General features: G+C 39.3%; 2 protein-coding genes across 11 annotated transcripts; one reads left to right on the top strand and one right to left on the bottom strand.

Moving 5' to 3' along the window:
* The first annotated feature begins 230 nt into the window (after positions 1 to 230).
* LOC141777326 (serine/arginine-rich splicing factor 11-like) lies at positions 231 to 8,093 on the top strand. Of its 9 annotated transcripts, none has more exons than XM_074651471.1 (12): positions 231 to 547; positions 1,869 to 2,002; positions 4,515 to 4,630; positions 5,294 to 5,374; positions 5,473 to 5,510; positions 5,950 to 6,083; positions 6,244 to 6,322; positions 6,421 to 6,525; positions 6,631 to 6,720; positions 6,849 to 6,926; positions 7,121 to 7,298; positions 7,421 to 8,093. In XM_074651471.1, exons 1-12 carry the CDS (start codon positions 426 to 428, stop codon positions 7,610 to 7,612), a joined length of 1,347 nt encoding a protein of 448 aa, XP_074507572.1. In that variant the 5' UTR covers positions 231 to 425; the 3' UTR covers positions 7,613 to 8,093. The 9 variants fall into 9 exon arrangements, with proteins under 9 accessions (XP_074507572.1, XP_074507569.1, XP_074507575.1 ...); XM_074651468.1 differs by having other exon boundaries at positions 6,406 to 6,525; XM_074651474.1 differs by having other exon boundaries at positions 6,406 to 6,525; positions 7,405 to 8,093.
* Positions 8,094 to 9,277: 1,184 nt separating this feature from the next.
* On the bottom strand, positions 9,278 to 23,060 carry LOC141777325 (ankyrin repeat domain-containing protein 13C-like). Of its 2 annotated transcripts, none has more exons than XM_074651466.1 (13): positions 22,270 to 23,060; positions 21,086 to 21,127; positions 18,195 to 18,299; positions 16,138 to 16,223; positions 15,825 to 15,870; positions 15,499 to 15,565; positions 15,226 to 15,370; positions 14,982 to 15,113; positions 13,884 to 14,045; positions 13,717 to 13,796; positions 13,483 to 13,581; positions 10,831 to 10,931; positions 9,278 to 10,721 (listed from the first exon to the last, which is right to left on the bottom strand). In XM_074651466.1, exons 1-13 carry the CDS (start codon positions 22,658 to 22,660, stop codon positions 10,591 to 10,593), a joined length of 1,587 nt encoding a protein of 528 aa, XP_074507567.1. In that variant the 5' UTR covers positions 22,661 to 23,060; the 3' UTR covers positions 9,278 to 10,590. The 2 variants fall into 2 exon arrangements, with proteins under 2 accessions (XP_074507567.1, XP_074507566.1); XM_074651465.1 differs by having other exon boundaries at positions 10,460 to 10,721; positions 15,220 to 15,370; positions 22,270 to 23,032.
* Positions 23,061 to 25,014: the final 1,954 nt, after the last annotated feature.

Here is a 25,014-nt window from a genome sequence, read left to right as displayed (position 1 = left end):
AATAAATAATTCAAGGAACAAAAAAGAAATGCATAAATAAATGCATAAATAAATGCATAAATAAATAAATAAATAAATAAATAAATAAATAAATAAATAAATAAATAATAATAAGACTGCACTCTTCCATAGTATCTCTGGAGATGAATAAACCTAAATAAACCTAAATAAACCTGTGATGTTTTTATGTGGGAATTAACATTGTTTTCACAGTTCAGCTCTGCGCATGCGCAGTGAGTGTGAGGAATAACAACATGGCGGTGTGCTACAGTCTGTTGACGTAGCTGGTCGAGAGCTAACATCCAGCCCGCTGATTACTCTACAAACCAGCTCGTTTAACAACCAGCGGATAACCGTAACTTTAGGTTAAGTTTAGTGGTTAAACGGTGGTGTTGTTGTTTACACGGTTTGTTTAGTCTGTAAACATGAATTACACCACGAAGGTTGTCCAGGTGACCAATGTGTCTCCGAGCACCACGTCCGAGCAGATGAGGACTCTGTTCGGCTTCCTGGGGACCATCGAGGAGCTCAAGCTGTTTCCTCCAGAGTGAGTTCACTATGGTGGTTTACTCTGATGCTTAGTGAAGGCACGTGGTAGATAGATAGTGTGTTATCTAAACGGGTTGACTGTTATGAACGGAGACGAAGCTAGGCCTAACATGCTAACCAGCGAGCTAACATGCTAACCAGCCAGCTAACATGCTAACAGTAAGCTAATGACGTTACCTAACACCAACTGATGCTACATGCACGCGACTTGTTGATTATGTCTCACGCGTAACGTTACACACACGTTTCTTTAAATTACCCTATAGCTTGTATTAATGAAGGGTCAATTTAAAATATTAGAGGCTTAAATGGGGGAAACGAATATAACATTTATATGTTAATTTGGGTTGTAACGTTAACTTTTGTTTTTTACGTTCTTCCCAGCATAAGAAAAGGATGAAAGTTAAATAATAAAAAAAACTCAGTGAGAATTTTTTATTTTTTTTTGGATCTATTGTTTTTCTACTGTCTCATAATGTTGTCTTGAGTAAGACGGAAGTTTGACTTGATTTTGCGGTACAAAAATTGTGGAAAGGGCTTTTGCATATTATGCACCCTCAGCCTGGAATTTGCTAAAATGACCTAAAAATCAAGGAGCTAATATTAAACATTTTTAAATCTTAAATGAAGGCTTTAGAAGCAGACTCTATGGCATGCCAATGTTTTTAGCCCCCTTGTTGTACAGCTAACTCCCAGAAAAGTTCCTTTTTGTCCCCCCAGTTGTCTTTAGATAGTTCTCTTTTAATGCACATTTTAGTGCTTTTGTGAGTTGTATTTTATATCTCTATTTGTGTCTGCAACTTTGTGTTCTTGCTGCTGACCGTCTTGGCCAGGTCTCCCTTGGAAAAAATATTTTTAATCTCAATGGGACTAACCTGGTTAAATAAAAAAAAAAAAAATACAAGTTACTACGTCACGTCACAATGATGACGTACTATCTCTCATTTCTACCCTCACTGTCATGATTTTAACCTGGTGCACGATGAGCCATTGTTTTCATTATTGATTAATTATTTATCAATCTTTTTTAAAATTTTAAAATTGATTAGTTGTGCAGCTTTACTGCCTAATGTCCATGGTACGTATTTGTTATCATTATGTGTGTGAATGCTGATTTGAGGGATGTACTTAATGCTTTTTTTCACATGAAATTGTGAATGTGCCAAATCCATAACTCAGTGCATATTGCATAACCATGCATGTAGTTATGATTGGACCACATTACATTGTCAAAAGACAGGACAAATGAGGATGCATTGTTTTGATGATTGTTTGCAATTTAATGTTAGTTAATGTAATGTTTGTGACTTCCTCAACAGTGATTCTCCGATGCCGGTGACATCGCGGGTGTGTTTTGTGAAGTTCCAGGAGCCAGAGTCTGTTGGAGTGTCTCAACATCTGACTAACACCGTGTTCGTGGACAGAGCACTGATTGTGGTCCCATTTGCTGAAGGTTTGTCGCAACCATTATTTCCACGTATGAGTGGTCCTTGTCGATTGAATGGCATGAATAGTGAAAATGTAAAAGAGTAAAAAGGATTTCATCAATCCCATTTGTGAATTGCACAAGTCAACTCACCTTGGTCTGTTTATATGAGCTTTTTAAGATAATTGTCTATAAGAATTGCTTAAAGCAGACCTCTACTGTCAGATTTTTTGTATACTGTGGTAGCACATCCCATGATAAACTGGATGTTTTTTCTTTGGGCAAATACATATCAAATGGTATGTCTGTGCCTAAAACAATAATTAGTTCTTCATTTAGAAAGTGCAGTATACCAAAATTTGACATTTACAGATGAGGAGTTGAACATTCCCAAGCTGTGGGCGCCGCAGAGAAGTGAAGTTGTTTACACTCTTAACCATATGCATTTTATTTTCTCCCCCATATTGGACTATCCTCTGTTAAACTTCTCTCTGTTATTTGTGTGTGTGTATGTGTGTGTGTGTGATTTTTGTAGTGAAGAAGGCAAAAGCAGCCCCCTCGTTGATGGCTGAAAGTGGTCCTCTGCCTGCCAACAGGGGATTGTAGACATTTGCAAAGGCCAGCAAGCATTCAAGTCCCACCCCGCTCTTTTTTGTGTCCTCTATTCTTTCTCTGCCTTCTCTATCTCTTTCCTTCTGTCTAATTAACCTTTTCTAGGTGGTTTAGTTCAGAGTATAAAGGTCAGATATCGGGGACGTAGCCTGAAACGGTGCTCGTTTTGCATTGTTTTGCAACACTTTTGAACACTGCTCAGCCATTTTATGGCTAAAGCATTGTTTCTGAACGGATAAGGCTGGCATTGCATTATTCTTCATTTTTTTATGTCAAATAATCCCATGAAAAGACCATCATTGACCAAAAACCTATTTAAAGCACATCAGTGACTGGGTGAGTTTTTTGTTCATTATGATGAATGCAGTTACTGTATTTTATTATAAGTCAATGCTAGCGGCACCGCCCTGCAGCTGTAAATACTCGCTAGCAGACACCAAATGTCTATTAATCCACCACTGAAAAATAGTCTCCAACAAATGCACTATTTTTTCTAGTGAACCGTTGCTAAAAACTACAGATCCAAGTTGTTTTAGCAAGCCACTTATTATTTTATAAAAATTAAATTATATATTTGTGACCTGTTTTTAAAGCTTTCAGTGGTAACAAATGGGATTGTGAGTGAGAGCAGAAAGTATTGACGATAACCAAACATTTAATATCGCCAGCCTTATCCTATAAAAATGTTTAAATGAACTCTAAAGAAAAAAGCTTTGAAAGACATTCCGTTATTTTGGTTTGGTGGTAAAAGCCTATACAAGGATACTGGGTGTTAATAATCACTTGTGCAAAAACCACAATGAAAAAGGCAGCTGACACTGCACATACTCACTTACCCACATGTGAACAGCTAATTTTGCAACTTATATTGGTTATCTTCTATAATAGCCATGCTACATCTCATAAATTGTCTAAGATGCCCACCCGACATGACGCGATGTTGGTTAAAATATTCTCTCTTTAACAGTGGTCTTCTTTTGTTGTTGTGTTTTACAGTTCTTTTTCCTGGCTCAGCCAGTCCTGTATACCAGGCCCTGCTGAAAATACCATCCAACAGTTTTGTCTCCTGCAGCAATTTCTCTCTCCAGTGTGCTCTTTTATTTAAATGTTGTCATTGTTGTGTGTCCGTATTTAGGTCATGTCTTTTTGTGAAAGAGTTGTTTTGGGGGTGGATTTACTGTGTGATGATTATGAGGTGTTTATTTGTTAAATTTGGCAATTTTTAAAAATACAATCAGTGGTATATTGCAAATAAAGATGATTAAATTATTTTTTAATTGGACTGTGGTAGCGCAGATTAATCCAACCAGTCGTGCTCTGCCTAGGTTTGGTTGATTGATGCAGTGGCAGGTAAGGATACTAGAATGATGATGTACAGCAGACACGCTACCCACCCTGAATTCTGCTACTGTCATTTAGTACATACCACTATATGCTCTGACATTTGTGTTTTTGGTAAGTAAACACTGATAGCTTGTATAGTGTTCTTGCCAAATCCCTAAAATTCTCTCTGTTGTGTGTATCTCGATTTTTCTCTGTGTGCTTTTAGTAGCGAAGCCGCCAGCGTGAGTCGCTTGTTTCAGTAAACGTCTTAATGAAAATTGAGGGCTCACCCAACTGGAGAAGCAGCTGTGCTTGCTAACGTTTGGTTCATGACTTAAAAAACACGTTCAGGTGATATATTCTTGGCAGTGTTCATTGGAGTAGTGTGATATATTCCAGCAATAGTTATCATTCACTGCAATGATTATGTTGAATTAAGGGAACTCTTCTCTGATCTGTAAGGTAACCATGTTGTTGAACCTAATTTGAGGAATTGCAGTGTGAAGACTTTTTTTTTCTTTGTCTTTTCCAAAAGTGTCTTCTCTGTAGTTGATGTGTGTGAAGATGTCGTTCTCTCCTAATGCTTGTTCTTATTTTCCTGTAGGATCTATTCCAGATGAGGCGAAAGCTTTGTCACTGCTGGCGCCAGCAAACGCTGTTGCAGGAATTCTGCCAGGAGGAGGACTTCTTCCAACGCCCAACCCCATGTCCAATCCAGCTGTAAGACTTCAAATTGTAGGAATATGTCAAAAAAAATATACAATATCACAATTTAAGAGTTGACAGCGAATCAATTTGTCTTTGCAGCTCTAGTGGTGTGCTACGCATTCTACCAGAAAATAATGTTTCAGATGATTGGAAGTAATCCTATTTTATTTGCTGTTGAGATGCAGAAGCAGGGATGTTGTGCCACAGGAAATTATGATCCATAGATAAACTGTCATTATTTAAAGTTGAGTTAACAATCTCACTTCAAAGTCCATTTGGTAGCAGTTCTAGAGCTTCATTCCACATGGTCTCGACCAGCAGATAGCGTTTGCTCGGTTACTTAAAAGTTAATTCTTGACCTTGGAAACTACAGTTGACCAAACAGTCTCACCTCGAGGTCAATTTGTTTTGTGGAATTTAAGTTCCTTCTTTTTAAAAAATGAGAAAGTGGAGTGTTTCAGTTGGTGGAATGAATAGTTAGAAAAGAGTGGTAATTTTTCAGTTTTCAGTTTTAAAAATGTTTTTGTTATTTGTGTGTTGGCTGTTGTGTGATAGTGATTTGGAACTGAAAGAGTGATACATACCGTCATCTCTCAAAATGTGGAAATAATGATATTAACAGGCTGGCATAAGATAAGCAACTTAACACGCTTTGTGTGTTTGTTTTTATTCCAGATGGGAGGGAACCCTTTCGGTGTTCCGAACATGGATGCAATGGCTGCATTTGGATTCCCAGGACCCAATATGAATCCCCAGGTGAGAGGTTTTGTTGAATGACACTGACCGGTAAATAAAAGTTCAATATGCTGTGTATTTGATTATACAAACCTTTATCCTTTTCCCCCACTTTACAGGCTGCTGATCAGCTGTTAAAGTTCATGACAGATCCAAAGTAAGTCATTATAAAGAAGCTCCTTTGTACCTGAATGCAATTTTCAATGTCGGAGTAAAGAAATGGATTTGTAGGTGTGTTTGTAAATGGTAAATGGACTTGCATTTGTATAGCGCTTTTCTAGTCCTCCAACCACTCAAAGCGCTTTACACTACATGTCAGCATTCACACACACGTTCATACACTGATGGCAGAGGCTGCCATGCAAGGTGGCAACTTTGCTCATCAGGATCAAATCTAAATACTCATTCACACACCAATATGCCTTTGGGAGCAATTTGGGGTTAAGCGTCTTGCTCAAGGACACATCGACATGTGACCGTAGCAGCCGGGGATCGAACCACCGACCTTCCGATTGTTGGACGACCTGCTCTCTGAGCCACAGTCGCCCCATTGTGTACATTATGATGAGTCAACTAATTCATATTTTTTTGTCCAGGCTGAATCCTTTGGCTGCAGGCTTAAACCTGAGTGCAAGCCTGAAGGCTGATGCATCCAATAAAGAAATCGAAGAGGCCATGAAGAGAGTCAGAGAGGCCCAGTCGCTCATTTCGGCTGCTATCGAACCTGGAAGTGAGTACACAAACGTTTGGAGGACTTTTCTTGCCGGGATGTTGACTTTGCAGTCTACAATAATCTCTGTTTTGTCCTAGTTCTTATTTTTTTTTCATATTTTCCATAAGGTCTTTTGTACATTGCACCTTGATAATACTAAGCAATTTCTGTCCTGCAGACAAGGAAAGCAAGAAGAAGCGCTCTCGTAGTAGGTCCAGGTCCAGGAGGAGGAGGTCTAGATCACGATCAAGACACAGGTCAGAAATACTGTTCGTTATCTGAAGATCGAGAAGCTCTTTGTAATTCGAGAACAAAGTTAATGGTAAATGTCTGGTTTCAGGCGAACCCGGAGCAGATCAAGGCGCCGGTCAAACTCCAGAAGCAGAAGGCGCTCCAAAAGCCCCCGCAGGAGACACACCGACTCCAGAGACCAAAGCAGGCGATCTCCGAGCAGGTCCAGGTGGGTTAGCTGCATAAATGCTTGACCTCGAGTCTGCTTTATGCCAATAATGGTTAAAGATGTAATTGAGCCTGTCTGAGATCTTAAATCTAATTTATCTTACAGAGATAGAAAGAAAGACGATTCAGGGAGGAGAAGATCTAAAACACCACCTAAAAGCTACAGCACAGCCAGGAGGTCACGCAGCGAGGACCGGTGAGTACAGCAAAGAGTCTGGTGTGCTCAGGCTGAAGAAAATTGAAAGTATATACAGACTTTTCTACAGCAGCCACCAAATCTTCAGTTTTCAAGTACTCAGCTTGTTGTCGTGTTCTGCCACACAGGAGACGCAGGAGAAGTCGAAGCGGCAGCCGATCTCCTCCTAAAAAGTCTCCTAAAAGAAGGACTCCATCTCCTAGAAGGTTGGTGTGTTGATGTGAAATATTTGTGGCTAATGCCAACGTCTTATCACTGCACGCCTATTTGAAGTTTCTGAGGAAATATATTTTTTTTTAACCAAACCAATCTGTTATTATTTATTTGGTCCACATCATATTAGTGGTTACATCCAGGGCAATATATGATACGCCTGACTTTTCGTCTCCTCCCTCCACAGACACAAGAAGGAAAAGAAAAAGGATAAAGAAAGGGACCGTGACCGCAAGAGTGATAAAGATCGCGTTCGTGAGGAACGCGAGCGCTCCACCAGTAAGAAAAAGAAAAGTAGAGACAAAGAACGAGAACGAGAGCGAGAGCGAGACAGGAAATCAGACGGAGAGAAAGGAGATGTCAAGGTCAGTGTAGTATTTTTAACACACATTTAACACACACAGTCTTCATTCTTACCTTGAGCATTGCTGTTCTGATGTAAACCAGACTGCTTTAAAATGTCACATCCAGTGGTTTCCTCTCCCAGATCACCAGGGATTATGACGAGGAAGAACAAGGCTACGACAGCGAGAAGGAGCGGGAGGACAGGAAGGATTCTGACGACTCTGCTTTGTCTCCTCAGTCTGTAGAAGGTAACGGCACAGCGCGGCCTGTGAAGCAGGCCAAAGTTAACGGAGCTGACGATCACCATGAAGAAGACATGGACGTCAGCGATTAAGTCGTCCATCTTTCTTTGTCCCTCATTATCCCTCCGTTTTGGTTGTGATCTTGTTACGACTTTTTTTTCCCCACTGGGGTTAAATCTAAAATGTGAAGTGAGCGTCAAATGTATTGATTTTTCGCACCGAAGAGTCGTCAAATCTTTTTGCAAATGTACAATGCAGAATTGTCATGTTTGCAGAGAGGATGACATTGTCACATTGCTTTAAAAGTACCCACCTGCTTTTTGCCTCAACAATCGTAGTCGGTTAAAACTGGAAGTAGGCTTTGCTTTGCTTTTCTTGAGCTTGTGTTGTCAGGTTTTGTCACTTTTTCACACATTGTATCTTTTACATTTTTGTTTAGTGTTGTGGTGTGTTGTTCAGGCCTCTCCCCCAACCTTATCGAAACAGTTAATACATTTTTGTTTCCTGTTATTTGAAAGTGTTGATTGTTTTATCAAGGATTTCTTTTATAATAAAGCCTATTTGGAGAACCAACACTTTGAGAAATTAATAGGTACAATAACCTGACGAGCTGAAACAATACGCCGATTAACTGATTGACAGGACATTAATCATCATTATTCAAAAGTGTAGAAATATTTTAACATTCCAGCTTCTCGCATGTAAAAAAAATCACAGCCTCACCTTGTTTTAAAGTTACAATCTCAAAGATATGTTTCGTTCTTTGGCGGCAACTATGGCGATAAACGGTAATTGGTATGGTTTTGGATCTCACTTCCCAGAGATCGCCGCTTCTGATTTTTCCCAGGAATGTTGCCACAGACACTCAGTTCGTAATACTGCAAATGCAAGGGCTTTCATCAGTGGGTCATAGGCTCCATTTGTGCACCACTGTGTTACCTCGTTTGGCAATAGTGACTTAACAGACATTTATTTAAATTAAAATATTCAAGATTGTTACTTTAAATTAGAGTTAACTGAATATATTTGGGTTTTGGACTATTTTTTTTTACATGTTATAGACTAAACAATCAAGAACATTATTGGCAGATTAATAAAAAATGAAAATAAATATTAGTCGTGGCCCTAAACCAGACACAAATGTCTGTTTTTCAATAACCTAACAAACCTAAGAGTAAAAGTACCTCATCACATTGATGCAAAAATCAAATACTGCCATAAAGCCCACTTATTGCTTTGAAGACAAATATATTAAAGGGACTGTATGTAAGTTTTTTCACTTATAAACATATTTTAATGCCATATGAGAACAGTTTATAACCTAATCTAAGAAATGAGACCTTCCGCGACTTTCTGGGTTTCCTCTATCAGCCTGTAGACTGCTTTTAATGTGAAGAATGGAGGCCGCTTTTTCCGGGAAAATCCAACAGATGTGACGTCATATCAAAACGAACCCAGAGCTGGCAAACTTCCTGGACAGGTAAGCTAACATTACTGCCAAGCATATGAAATATAAAGTGATATTGTGGTTTTAGCTGTCAATCAAGGTCACTCTTATGTGTGTCCTCACTGTTTTGACCGGTGCTCGCTCGCGTCTACGTAGTGCGAGCGCGAGCAACAGGACGCTGACGGTCGTTGACTTAACCACAGGCGTCACTGTTAACAAGCAATTTCTGATTGTTACATAGAGCCCCTTTAAAGTGACACATAACCCCGGTATAGCAAAAAATAGTTGACACATTAATATCACCCAGCTCTATATGGAATACTGTCATTTTTATTATACTTGCACAAAGTCAGTTGAAACATGATGCTGGTGCTTTATTTAAAGGGAAGTGAAGTAGGTATGGTTGCAGTAAATATAAGCTGAAGCCAGAGACAACTCAATGGATCAGATTATTTCCCATCCGGACAGTTTCGGGGATATCCCAGCAAATATCAACTTCACAGCTTAGTTTACTCTCCTTGGATTAGAAAGAAAAAGGAGAAATAATATGCGCAGACTACCATTCAAGGAGAGATTTTATAAGCACTAAAAGGTGTTCCAAAGTGTTAGTGGTACAGTTTTTTTTGCCTTAATCTTAATACCAATAAATCTGCAGGTAATCTAACAAACGCTCAGAGAATATAGCTGAAAGATGCATGTGATCCAGTAGGCCAACACAGCCATAGCATGCCTTAAATATACTTAATATCGGTGCAGTATTAAACTAAGAACAGTTTACCTGATATCCCTTCTGGGTTCTCCCACACACAAACGCACATACAACAACCCTTGGTACAGTACAATTACTCACTCACACCGAGCACAGATTTTCATACTATCACGACAAACATGGAGACAGCCGAGAGGTAACATGAGCTAACCTGAAAACACAGGAGATTGCGTCCTGCACGGGGGGGAGAAAAGGCGTCGGATATCGAAACTGTTAAGAATGTGTTTTTATGCTAAACCTTCTCCCAGCTGGTTAAAAACATTCTTACGTACTGGAAAATGTATTGCTACACAGTGTTACTCCTTTGAGTTTATATATTTATATATAATATCGTACATAATTTATAAATGAATATTAAGCTCAGTTTGAGGATATAGCTATATTTGTGAGTTTTTCCCAATGAATTACAGATGAGATGTGAATTATTTACAGATGACGGTGTCAGTGCAGTTAAGAATGAGAATTCAGTTATCAGTCCTTGAAGATGATGAGATAAGAGCAGATATTAAAATAGTGATGATGATGATGAAGAGTCCAGGCCGTGTCTTCTGACAGCTTTCACAGGAAGGAACAGCAGCGGGTACAATGAAAGCTATCACTCATTTCACAAAATAAACGACTGCCGATATGCATCTACAGTGTATGTTAGATGGCGCTCTGTAACATCTGTTTGCATTGATTCGCTTTGGATCCATCAGCAAAAAATGAACAATAACCGATCAATAAGACCAGTTCCCTTTTTTTTTTTTTTTTAAACGAATAATATATATAGGAATAAAACAATACAGGATTCCTCATTTTTTGTTTCCCACCTCGCTGGTCATTTCCTGTTTGTGTCAGCTGTGTTTTACAGGTCAGAGGTCGGGGAAGCGACTGGGATCTTCTTTGAATTCAGCGGGGATGAAGAAAGTAGACTCTTCAAATACGTCGTAGCGGAATTCCTGAAAGGTGACAGTTGCTGTGATCGTGGGGAAGACGGGGATGTCTGCGAGGGAGAAAAACACAAGAAGAAAAACACGTTATTCTGTGATCGTTCCCGTCGAGCTCGCCCACTCGCAGGAACACAATCGGTAGGTAGGTCGACACACACATACCGAGTTTGACTGGAAACCCGGGTGGAAGTTTCATCTGAACGAACTCCCGGAGTTTGTTGAAGTGCTTGAACGGGGCTATGACCTCCAACACGTTTAGTAACCTGGAGCAGAGGAGAGTGAGTCAGCAGTTTGTCTTTCACAGGCTGTTCTTTGCCAATATTACCCGAAATCTGAACAACAAAAAAGGAGAAATTAAGGCAAACTGCAATTTAAGATCTCGAGTGAATCTTGGCACAGGCTTCAGTCCCCTTTCTGCACTTGAACCGGACTATAAACACGTATAAAAATCATGGAATAGAACAATATCTACTTCTAATCCCTCGTCACAACTTGCGTATGTCTAAGAGTTAAGAGCAGTTTGAGCAAAGAGTTAGGTCCCCTTCTTAGATTGTTTCATTTGAATAGATTTATATTTTACAATAAAAAAAATGTTTAAAGAGAAGTCAGTAAACCAGACTAAGAGTCTACGGTCATGCTGGCAGCTCTGTGTGTCTGCAATTAGGCACAGTGATGCTTTGAGCTAAATGCTAACATCGGTATGCTCACAATGAAAATACTAACATGCTGATGTTATGCAGGTATAACGCAGAGGTGGGACCAAGTCATCGTTTTGAAAGTCACAAATTAAACCGGCAGTAAGCAGAAAGTTTTTGGCCAAAATCCCATAATAACCTTTCAGCATATTGTAATTCAAGTGTTCTGAGAGATAACTAGACTTCTGCTCCTCCTCATGGCTCTGTTTTCAGGCTTTAAAAAATCTAGCAGTGATGGGAGACTTTGGCCAATCACAAGTCATTTCAGAGAGAGAGCGTTCCTATTGGCTGTTCATTCAATAATGGCAGCTGAAAATCACTGCCGAACTCCGATCAAACGGTCAAACTAGGCAGCGCTGATCAAATATGAATCAATATTCTGTTACTGTAATGCCTATTTCTCGCCTCAAATGTTTTCAGAAACATCTTGTAGTGTACTGTTTAGCTGTAAAATGAGAAAGTTTGCTCCGGCTGGTGGGCGATGCTTGGTATTTCCTCAACTGATCTCAACATGGCTGCCGGGTCACAAACTTTCTCAAAGTCGAGTTGCAAGTCTTTTTTGATTTTGTTGAGTTTTAAGTGATCAAATTTGTGCCTCGAGTCTGACTCGAGTCCACACTTCTGGTATAACGTTAACATTCTTGCCACCCGTCAGGTTTATCATGCGTCCTGTTGGTGGTCCCCGACCCCCATGTTGGAAACCTCTGGAACAAATTAATCACTCGTATCGTGATATGTCCGCTTCGACAGAGGTTTTCAACCCTCATCCTCAGGGTCAAACACAAACACTGGTCTATAAGCACTAAATTACACTCCCTCTACATCCCAGCTGTACAAGATTCTCTAAATAAATAGTTAGAATGAAAACTAGTGGGGCTGAGACTGAAAACTCTCCTCTTTGTCTCGGTCGAATGATTAATGACATTAAAACTGAACGTTTTAAGAGTAAGCACAACATATTTTTAACATTACAAAGCACAGAATGCGAAGGGGGGGAAACAAAACCACATTAAAAAACCATTAGCTATTATAAAGGGTGGGGTTTTTATTGCCAGCTCCATTAAGGTTCATTCAGTAAAGGAGATAAAGCAATTTACTACATTATGTCCCAGTGATATTTTACAGCCCTGCCTGTAACCCATTACAGGCAAACACAAAACCACATCCTGTGTGAATCCTACCTCCTCATCTACTCAGTGCAACATAACTTTAAAATGCTTTGATCTTATTTGTTCTCTATGAACCTCTCCCTTACATGATCACACCATTCATGGCTGCATAAAATAAAAAACTTGTATGCAGGTAATTTTCTGTTTCCTGCAAATAACAAACATAATAAATATGAAGCAATAACATTCTTTCTTCTCGAGGCAATCAATCGTCATTAAAGCTTAAAAGTATTGTTGTGATTAACACTTTATCCATTCATGTTTTAACAATTCTACTTCCATCACCAGACTAAAAAGAAAGCACCGGGCGAAGATACAGTTTAAAATTAAAAAAGTGTCAAAAATGTAATTTAGAAACAGTGTCACCATTACATAGTTTGTCCACCAGAGAGCAACGACTATTTCTCATCTTTAAAATGTACTGCACACTTGGTCAAAAATTCTTAAATAACTTAATTAAATGGATTCTTATTTAAAATGCTGGGCAACATATTATTAGCTTTTTAAAACTCTAAAACAATGTTATTATCAGCCTTAAAACCCTTTATAGGTCAGGCTCTAATATCTACATTTACAAATTTAACCTGAAACCGACGCCACAAGCTTGCAGGTGCATGAAGTACGGTATACGTGCATAGAAAATATGAGAAATATGTAGGTTTTTCTTCCCCTTCAAACAGCCTGAGCACAGTCAAACACAGTGGCTTTGTTGAGTTAAAAGATAATCCAAAACACTGACATTTTGTTGTCACATGGTGGAGCAGTTGATTCTGAAAATCGTCTCATCATCAGTGGCTCCTTCAAACAATCAGCGTCTACCTGATTGGAGTTATTTCATCTCTACATTACCCTTTTCTAAAAATCCCCAAGAGGATCCGAGCGTATTCGCCCAGGATCAATCTGCGCAGAAAGCTTTGTAAATAGATCTGAGGAGGAAGGGATGTACTTACGACTCGATGCCCAGAGGGAAATCCTGGCTCATGGCTACAGTAGCTTTGAAGTTCTTCTTGCTTTCCTTACACACCAGTTCTCTCCCGAGATGAGGTGGCCTGAAGGCGGGAAGAAGAGATACAGACAAACACAACGAGGATTTTTATTCTTGGTGGCTAATACTCAGCATCTGTACTGAGTTTCTTGTAACTGCCCTGATTGAATTTCTAATTGTGAAAATACGTGATACTTACTTTCCTTGCTCTGCAGTGATGTACTCTTCCCAAGAAATTGTGTTTGGATCAGGAGCTGTGAGGGACTGCCGTCTCACAGGCTGGGGACAAGAAAGTATCAGTCAGTGGCATATTCACAGTCACACCGTTACTCTTTACCGTTGGTCGATGATTTGTTTCTCTCTTACCTCAAAGTTTTGTTCACTGATGCTGCCTCCTTTACTCAAGCTCTCCATGATGGCTTTATTCCTCAGGATGTCCTCCTCGCTTAGGTGTTCTCGCCGTTTTCGTGACTCTAGCACCAGACCGTTCACCGAGTAGAAGTCAGCCAGGAAGTTTCCGACCATCTCCTGCACAGAAAAACGGAGCAGGTGTCGGTGTTTCATCACGAGTTACACTGTGAATTACACAACACTACTGCTGATTTCTTAACATGTGCTACGGTGCAGCCTGAGGGCACGACTGTACCGGAGACGAAAGATTGAAATTCCTTCATTCTCTCATCCACATAGCAAAGGTCCTTTCAGATTCAAAGTGCAACAAAACATTTCAAACATCAAACCTGAGGGGTCGTGAGACAAAAACATGCACAAAATTACATTTCCTCTACCTTTTCTCTATGATTGTTTCTTGTAAAAACTGCATACTTTTACCTATTCAAGACTTTATTCAAAATGTATTCAAGTGAAACAATATGAGTGGGGAAAAAAATCCTCCGTCATACGGTAAAACCACCGATCTAAACAACCAAGCCTCATTGCCATTATATGTTATCAGTTTAATGCCTGTGAATTTAGGCTTGCTGACTTAAAACACACCTTTAAGACCTGCTTGCAAGTCATGTTTTGATATTCAACCCCAATTTAATGTGCCTTCATTTTTATATTTTTCACCTATGTCTCATTTTATATTTTCGCAAATCTAAAAATCTGTTTAAAACTAGAATTACTGCCACGCGGTTGTATGCCTCCGCCAACCAGTCAAGTAGCAGTTTACATCCATGTCTGTCCAAAATGTCATCACTTCATTATTTTATCCTATTAGACATTTCTGTGAAATTGTCCTAATTAGCATATGAATTCTTGAGTTATGATGAAAAATTAGTTTTTTGAGGTCACAGTACGTACGTATGGACGGACAACCCGGCTGTTGCCGGCGCGGAGGCACAAAAAGGACTATTGTAAATATCTTCTTTTTAATTTTTCCATTGTCTTTTTATGTTGTTGAATGTGTCAAGTAATGTGTAATGTGTTTTTTTAGTAATGGCTTATCCCATTAAAGCTTACTGTTTTATCCTCTCTGAATAGCCAGCCAATCTGACTGCGAGAAAAAGAGATGGACTTGGTGGACAGCGTTGCAGAGTAGACGTCGCTGCTCATCAGAATATCCACCTCTTCTTCAGTCTCCATCTCGGACTCCTTTGGGGGGGGGGGCAAGACAACGATGGTGAGGCGTTGCGTTCATATTAAACAGCTGATGACACAATGTGAAACAGAGTTCTGGTCGTAGCGCTCGCTCACTCACTCTCACCTCGTGGTGTATTCTTTGGTACACTTTTGCTTCGTTGTCCAGAACCACAAAAGACTGGGAGGGTTCGGCCTCGCCGTTGAAAATGAAGCTGAGGTCTCCGCGCTGACACTTCATATCAGTGAAGTCTATGAGAGTGGTGTCGAGTCTAAATCAAGAGAGAGAAGAGTGTGTTCAGATTGTTTCGTCCTACTTTTTAGATCTAAAAGAAGTCGTCGACCTGGATATCGACCATTTTCCTGCTTTAAACGCTCAGTGAATTAGATTCGCTCATACCTGATGTTAATCCCCTGCTTGTAGATTTTACAAGCATCAGATGGCAGCATCCGGGACAGCAACGGCACTGAAATACAGAAGAGAGCGTGAATAAAAAGTTGTACTAATACTTTAGGTTTTGCATTGACAATAGAAGAATAACACTCATTGATCTTTAATAAAATCCTTAAGTAAGGCAACAGTTTAACCGATTCGGCAACCTTGAACAACCCAGCAAAGTGATTTCAAGTTAAAGCTGGTCTTATTATAAATTACCATTGTTGTAATAATGGCTGAGAGCAAACATGAACAAACAAACAGTTTTTGTTTGAAATATGAAAACTCACCCCAGCTCTGAAAGTCCCAATGCAGCTCCAGATAAAAGTCACCAAGCTGCAGGAAAAAGACACAAACACGTCTAACTGAAGGATTCAGCTGATCTATTATAACTTCACAGGTACAAAAGAAAAAGTACAGCACAGTGAAGATTTCACATTTCAGCAGTTAACATGCATACTCTCAAGGACAAGGCAAAAAGTCATCTGTGCAAATCGAAGCCTGCAGAGATTTTTGAAAATACAAACGGAGTGAAAGTTCAGTGATGCGGAATGAAAGCAGTGGCAGCGACATCTACGGCCGTGACGGCAGTGGGATCCTTACCTCCTTTAAAGCTTTCAGTAATTTTGGCCTCTTATCCTCCACACTCTCCCTGGATTGCTGCTTTAGCTTCCGCAGTATCGCTGTGACTGAAGACACAAGGAAAAGAAAGAAAAATCAAGTGAAAAGTTACACAAACGTACACATTCGCTGTCTTTACATCACCTTTGAATACAGCTGAACAAGGTAGTCTGACTGAAACATTGATATTATTGGCCAATCTCTCTTATTACAGATATATTGATATCAGATGTCAGAGCAGATACAACTCACTGTCTTGTGAAGTGCAGCTCTTACTAATACCGGATGGACAAAACACATCAACATACAGTATCTCTGACGTGTCCTGGTTATCTTGACCAGGGGGGGGAAACACTGGACTGAGAACGGAGAATGAAGTGCTGATGAGGCACTCGCTGCAGCTCGACATTGCACACACAGACAACCAGTGAGCGAGCTGCTGACGCAATGTGCACATGTGTAAAAAGTGATGACTGATGACACGACTGCGGTGTTTTTCGTGAAAATCTGTAAGTAACCCACGCGTTTGATATCAAGCACGCATTATTCTCTATTTGTCACTAAGTGATAGCCAGCTGTGTGCTGCTGCATTTTATTCAACCAAATATCTAAATCCATACACCCCCCTGTCGTTCCTTTCTTTGCATGTCCTTGCAGATGGTGTGAATGTCCCCAGCCCCCTCTCTGCCTCCCCTTCACCCTTGTGAGTGGTGTGACCTTCTCAAAAGCGAAACTCCTGGTCCCAGTCCCCAGTCGGCTTGCCACAGCAGGTACAGAGAGTCGCGACGCATACTAACAAGATTGAGGGTCATTTCTCAAACCACACAGGCTGTATCAGAAGAGGATGCTGATAACTCACTGTTAGGTTATCTATGCAAGCCAAATAGCAATAACAGAAATGTGTCAGCTCAGCTTTGTCACAAAAACAGATATTAATAGTCCTTTTTCCCAGACCCTAGCTTGGCCTTTTTATATTTTCTATTATCTTTAGTTAAGTACACAAAATTAACACCACAAATAAAAAAGGGAAAGAGCAGTGGATTCATCCCAAAGGCATTAAGCTGGTTGCCTTTCACATGTCATTTGACTCTTTTATTTGTCAGATCTAAAAGCAGTAGCATCATTAAGCAGAGGAGTGACCAGGCTGTAAGCTCTGGGCTTCCTAACACTAAGTCGTCATTCAGGCTGCGCTCCAGCACATCTGGATGACGAGTGCTCAGAGAAAATCCCCCACTTTCAGCTTTTTAGCTGGATCGACTGGATGGCCGTCTTTAAACAATTAAATGACTCATAAAAAAAGGTTCCTCCGATGTTCACACATGTGGCGTGACCTCCAACAGTATCACGCCCCCTTTTGCCTTTTTTCCATAATTTGCAAAAACAAAGATGAATGAATGAAATTAGAATAACATGGAAGTAGCACCGTTTAGGGTCTATCAGCTAAAAATTAAAAATGTTGTTATTCTTTCTTGAGATGTTCTCTGCAACTTGAGGGGATTTCCACTGTGGACAATACAACCATATGACTGTAGAAACTCTGTACAGATGTATCTGAGAAGACTCTAAACTACGCTGCCATGAAATGTTTCCGCAGAGCACAGACTCTGGAGATTGAATTTACATTGAGATTTGTATTCTATTAACTATGAGAAATTATAAAAATCACAATTTCCTTCTTCATTAGGAAAATATATTCTATAATTCAGTTGGCAACACAAAAAAAAGCACAACAATTCAATCAAATACTTCCTGAACACACCACAACCACCAAGCTGACATTTAACCAACACTGCTACAATATTAACATTCATACAGAAAGCCGTTCCAGATGTCAGCGTGACTGACTATCCGACAAATAGAGACTAAAGCTGACACCAGCATGAAGCCATCAGAAATCTATCGACCCGTCAGACAGGCACCACTGAACCTAACTGTTAGAACAGTGAGTGTATGATTGTGGCACAGAGATTAAACACATCCAAATATGAAAACCCCCGGGAAAGCAGACAGCTATTCAGAGCGGCGTTGATATAACTTACTCATTTGCCTGTCGCCGTAGCTGATGGCTTCTGCTAGAGGGCTCCATCCCTGTGCATTCTTTATCTTTACAGGAGCGTTATGGGCCAGTAGGAGGAGGGCACACTCTGAAACAACAACACACAAAACAAATATCATGGAGACAAATGTGATTATATTTACATTGTTGTTGTAGGGACCCAGCATCTGGCTGGTTTCAAGTGACCTCATGACCTCAGTAACCTGATCCTTGACCACAGGACTCATCTCAGTCCTCATTGGCTACAGTAACATTTCACACCTAGGTGTGAAAATCACACAGAACAAAACCAGAGGAATGTCCTCTTTCGTCTCTTTCTTCTCATCTGCTCATCTCTCCTGACGTGTGAGAGGTGAGCTGCTGCGCTCTCTCTGCTCTTCATCTCCTCAACCCAGGCTGACCTGGTTGAGGTGAACGGCTCTCAAGTCCAGAACTTGCAAACCAGTTCTGGTTCTGATCAATGGCCTGTTAGGAAACAGCCATTGCAACCAAGGAACCAAACGGCAGACGACGCGAGTGCTCTGCCGTTTCCACCAGCTAACTTCAAGCTATCAAGCAAAGAAGTTAGCACCAAACTAACAGCAAAGACGACCTCTTTGACTTGGAACCACAACTTCAACACATGGAATCACAAACCCTTTTCTTCCATGGATTGGTAACGTACTGGGCCTTAGCATTAGCAATCGCACAGGGCTGAGCAAGACTGTTCAACTTTGATTTCTAGAAAGTACTTGTATTGATTTGGTTTAATGTTATTCATTGAGTTTGACTGTGTTGATTTATCTGTATTTGATTTTTGGGTATCTGGCTTCGCCACATCTGATGTGTTTAGTTTATGCTTCACATAGACAAGGTCTTGCATGCAACTAACCATCTTTTCTAACCCACTGCATATCTAACATACATTAAGATCACATACAGAAACTGTGAATTAGTTAAACATAAACATACAGCTTCAGATAATCTTAACCCCACATCACCCCCCCCCTCTCTGTCCTTCTTCTCAGAAGAACAAAGAGGTCATGTGATGACATGCTGATGGCCATCTTTGATTCCGCCATCTTTGATTCCGCCATCTTTGATTCAGCCATCTTGTTTGTAGGCCATACAGACATTTTGAGACAAGAACCCATCTTGTTTCCCCCCCCCTCTCTCTCTCTCTCACACACACACACACACACACACACACACACACACACACACATGCTTACACACTGTGTTTGGTTTGTTTAGTTTAGTTATTTAGTTAGATTAATATTGTGTTTTGAACCTTTATTAACTTGTAAATAAATGTTTGTGGAATATACATGCTGGTCTCTTTAATGTTGCACAAGATTGAATAATGCCAACCTCTGCTATGTCAAGAACTCCGATATCCTTCAACCTTTACTATCTATTTTGGTTATAGTTATTAATTTAATTATTAATCAACGTTCCAAATTGATAGTTTAGCATATATAATGAGACTATATTAACGTTTTGGTCATTGGTCCCTGATTCCAGGGTGGTGCCCCGTTTATTATTAATGTTTATTGATAATCTTTATTAATATTAATAATTATATTATTATTTATTAATTAATTTGCTAATAACCAAAACCTACTTAAGTAGAACCCCTACATTGTCAATTCTGTGTATTGTCACCACTTTTCCATGTTGTTTTGAGCAGACATGCCAAATATAAAGGCAACACAGTCTAGATAAAGTATGTCAGTGTTTAAACAGACTTCTGATCTTCATGTAATGACACATTTAGGACTAATTATGCACATTTTTCAGTACACTCAGATCATTAATTCAGGTCAGTGTCAACCGTAATACCACCAACTTCTACTTCTGTACTGGAAGTGAGATACTTCCTCTGTTCTACTTTTATTTCACCCCTTTTTTACTGCTTGCGTTTTTGCTTTGTGGAGTTTTTCAGTATCAAAATTGAGTGTCTAGATTAGGGATGCACCGATACTGGATCGGATATCGGGCCGATACCGCTTCAAATACCTGGATCGGATATCGGTGACAGTGGGGCAGATCGATTCAATTCAGTTCTATGTTTATATACTATACACATTATATACTGGAATTTTAATTCAGTTTTGACCAATTAGTTGCTGCCTTAAAAAAGTTTACGCTTGAATTGCAATTTACTGTTAATTCTGAAGATTCTTTTGCCAAGTTGCTGGTGTACGATTTATTATTTTAATGATAAACAATTAAATAAATGTATATCTATGTATTTATTGGTCACATTTTGTTTTACAAAGTTAGTAAATCATGTTTAAGTCAAGCCTGAGATAAAAGAATGATCCCAGTCACTTCCACAGAGTGAGGCATACAGCTTATTAATGAAACACTGGTATCGGATCAGTACTCGGTACCCAAAGCCCAGGTATCGCTATCGGTATACCCATAGTCTAGACTTGCACAGATTGTAAAGCCCTAATTTGTGATTTTGGCCAATAGAAATATGATTAATTTGAGTATTCTGCGCTGCAAAACAAAGTATCCATTTCCTTATAAATTGGCTGCATTGCATGTAATGAGTAATCAATGTGGATTTCTCTAGCTAACTACTATGTTATACTAACACAGTATGCTATCCCAACAATGCAGAGGAGTATGGAGGCTACTCCAAAAAAAGAAGAAGTGCTTTTTAAATAAAGGGCCTTTAATGAGGATGCTCTTTCAGTAAAGCCACATTATGACAGATGAAAGGCCAGGGAGCACTGCAGATTTAGTGTCATTTTCTGGGCTCAAACCGAGACTGGTAGATTACCATCTGAGAAGCTTTTTTTTGTTCATTTTGGTTAATCCTGTGAATGACAATAGGCTGTTAAGATTAAAAAAATATATTGAATTTTTCAGTATCAGTTTTACCTTTGTGGCCCATCATCACAGCCAGGTGAAGAGGTGTGTTCCCTGAAAGAGAAGCATTGTTAGATCATCGGCCCCAGTACATCAAAATCAATAATTCCACATGTGATCAGAGATGCCTGCTATGTGACAGACAGATAGATAGATAGATAGATAGAGATAGATAGATAGATAGATAGATAGATAGATAGATAGATAGATAGTAACTTTATTGATAGATAGATAGATAGATAGATAGATAGATAGATAGATAGATAGTAACTTTATTGATCCAGAGGGAAATTCAAGTTTCCAGAATCACAGTTCCATAATGCAAAACATGTTAGTAAAAAGGCAGTAAAAAAGTTAGTAGTACAAAGTACAATAAAATATACCAGATATAAAAATACAAGGAGATGAAGAACACTGTTAAAAGTGAATATAGTGCAGGGTAACAGCTGTGATACACGACTATTAAAAAGGTGAATATAGTGCAGAAGACACTGTTAAACATTAATATAGTGCAGTGTAACTCCAGTAGCTTAGTCTATGAAAGTGCATTATTATTAGGTTGAAAGCTCCAGAAAGAGCTAGCGCAAAAAAAATAGGTGAATCTAAAATATTCTTGGCTGAAAAGTTTGGGAAATTTGGGGTTCTGGCTGTTTTAAGAGCCAAAATAACCCAATTGAAGGCTCCAGAAAAAATTCATAATTTAAGTGGATCTTGAGTTGGGACTGTTTTTGTCAAACTACTATTTCCAAGGTCAAGAATGAGCTTTAATTATTGTTTATAGGCTACAGAAAGATGTGCATATAGATACAAGAGAATGGGTGATATAGTGCAGAAGAGACTGTTAAAACAATTAAAGTAAAATAAGTATTCAGACTAATTTACTCGAGTAAAAGTAGCAATATTACACTGTAAAAGTACTCAATTACAAGTCCTGCATTCAAAATGTACAAAGTACAGAAGTTTTATCAACAAAATGTACTTAAAATATCAAAACTAAAATGACTCATAATGCAGAATGTGTTACAGTATATATTATATTACTGGATCATTATTGCTGATGCATTAACATAAGTGGTACTTTCATGTTCGATAGATAGATAGATAGATAGATAGATAGAACAGAAGAGACTGTTCAAAATAAGTATAGCATTTGAACATAAAAAAGCAATCAATCAATCTAATAGCAGAAAACTCACCATGTACATCTTTCTGAGAGATGCTGTGGGTCCTGATGAGAGAGGAGAGGCGACGCACATCCCCCTTGAACACGCACTCATGAACAGGGAACTCCAGCTCCTCACTGGTCAGGAGGATGATTGGGTTCTTGTTGTTATCGTTGACGATGGTGTCTACTGATGAGGGGTTTCCATTAATGTTGTTTGCATTGAGCTGCTGCTGCTGCTGCTGCTGCAGTAGTGCCGAGGTTTTCACAGCTTTCTGAAAAGCCTTGTTGGATTTGAGATGGTTGCCGGTACCGTTAGGGATCGTCCCGTTAGAGGTCTCATCGTACGTGTCCAGTATCTCCTCATTCTTGTTGGGTTTGTTGTTGTGGTCCTTTCGCACGGTGCGGATCTTCTCACCTGTCATGGTTACTATAGTTACGTTAACAGGATAACGACGTGGAGATAAATCTGATATGATTTTCAAGTGAGCTATTTAAGCCGATGCTTTTCTAGTAGCTGGCTGCTCTCTTTGTTATTGTAATAACGTTACACCTGCTGCTCCACAGATAGCAGTAGAGACTGGATCTGGAGGGTGCGGCGATGAAAACAGAGAATAATACTAAACATAACACAACACACACACGTATTAAATCAAACAGACAAGCTAAGAGTTAAAACGATCAACAACTACGACTACATCGTTGGCTTCACCGCTCCTTGGTTATATACGCTTGAAGGTATCGATGCTTTGCGGCAAAATTGAGGCGGACGACTGGACGGTCACAATAAACCTCTCTGAGCTAGGGCTGCTAGCTTGATGCGAGTGGGCAAAATCTCGCGAGACTTCTTCTTCATCTTCTTTGGTGTTTATTGGCGGTTGGCAAACCAGTTTATAGGTGCATTACCGTCACCATCTGGACTGGAGTGTGGAGCAGTAGATTGGCAGGAACAAATACAAATAATTTAAAAAATAATTTAAAAAATGAATAATTATTAATAATAATAACAATAATAATAACTAACTAAAATAAAATAAAATATTAATACTAATAATTACATTCTCTCCATTATTCCTGTTGCCCTTAAAGGTCCCATATCGTGCTCATTTTCAGGTTCATACTTGTATTTTGTGTTTCCACTAGAACATGTTTACATGCTGTAATGTTAAAAAAAAACTTTATTTTCCTCATACTGTCAGCCTGAATATGCCTGTAATTACTCTCTGTCTGAAACGCTCCGTTTTAGCGCATTTTGATGGAATTGCAACATAATTGCAACAGAATTGCGTTGCTAGGCAACAGCTTGGGTCAATGTGTACTTCCTGTCAGCTGATGTCATTCACATACACTGCAACCAAGAATAAACTGGGACGCATTTAGAATGTTTACGTTTAAAATTGTGTCAAGGGTCTAAATATTGTATATTCATGACATGACGAATGGGCAGAGATCCTGACAGCTTGTTTCAAATGCAGAGTTCTGAGTACAGGCTGTGTGTATTTCCCTGTGGATTGAGTGATTCGATACTTTCACAGTATTTATATAGGACTTAAGCCTGCTTAATAATAAAAAAAACATGAAAATCTCACTTTTTTATAATATGGGACCTTTAAGTAATTAATTAGAAGATTGTGTACTTTCTTAGCTGTCTTTCCTAGCAGATTCCCCATTGTAATATTTCCATCATCTACTCCTGATAGCAATTCCCTTCTTTCTTTGTCATATTTATTGCACTCTATACGAACATGCTTGACAGTTTCTGGTTTATTACAGTGCGTGCATAGTCCAGTTGGGTGCTTGTGTATTCTATGGAGTGTTTGGTTTAATCCTGTATGTCCTATTTTCAGACGGGTAATGACCATCTCTTCCTTTGGGCTCCCGCTCCGTATTCCACCAGCTCCTACATGTTTCTGAATACTGTACAGATGTCTCCCTGTGTCACTTAGGTCCCAGTATTCTTGCCAGGTTTTGTGCATGTAGTCCTGAATGATAGTTTTAACCTCTGCTTTTGATGCTAAGGATGTTGTCAAAAACCTTGGTGTTTTAATCGACAGTGATCTCAGCTTCAATAATCATGTGAAAGCAATAACCAAACCTGCTTATGTCAAAGCATGACCTGGAAAAACGTATCCATGCTTTTATCTCGAGCAGAGTCGATTACTGCAATGGTCTCTTCACGGGCCTACTTAAAAAAAACATCAAACTACTTCAGATGGTGCAAAATGCAGCTGCTAGAGTTCTTACAAAACCCAAAAGAACTGATCACATCACTCCAGTACTTAAGTCCCTACACTGGCTCCCAGTAAGTCACAGAATTGATTTTAAAACACTACTGCTTGTTTACAAATCACTAAAGGGGGTAGGTCCAAATTACCTCTCAGATATGCTTCAGCAGTACACACCTACTAGACCTCTAAGGTCACTGGGAAAAAAATCTATTAGTAGTACCCAAGGTCAGAAGGAAACATGGTGAGGCTGCTTTTAGCTGCAACGCTGCTCAACTGTGGAACAAACTTCCAGATGAGATCAAAGATGCACCAACAGTGGCCACTTTCAAATCTAGACTCAAGACCAAACTGTTCTCAGACGCTTTTCTTAATTGATCAAATGCTGCACTTTACTATCTTTTGATTGTTTTTATTATCCTTTTAATTTTTTTTTTTTATTATTCATTTTTATCTTATGCACTTTGTGCTCTTTTATCTTGCTTTTCAGAATCAGAATCAGAATGGTATTTATTGCCAGGTGTAAGAGGTATACACTAGGAATTTTCTTTGGC

The sequence above is a fragment of the Sebastes fasciatus genome, chromosome 11 (genome assembly GCF_043250625.1).
Source record: "Sebastes fasciatus isolate fSebFas1 chromosome 11, fSebFas1.pri, whole genome shotgun sequence".
NCBI classification, from domain to species: Eukaryota; Metazoa; Chordata; class Actinopteri; order Perciformes; family Sebastidae; genus Sebastes; species Sebastes fasciatus.
This window is presented reverse-complemented; position numbering and strand designations above follow the sequence as displayed.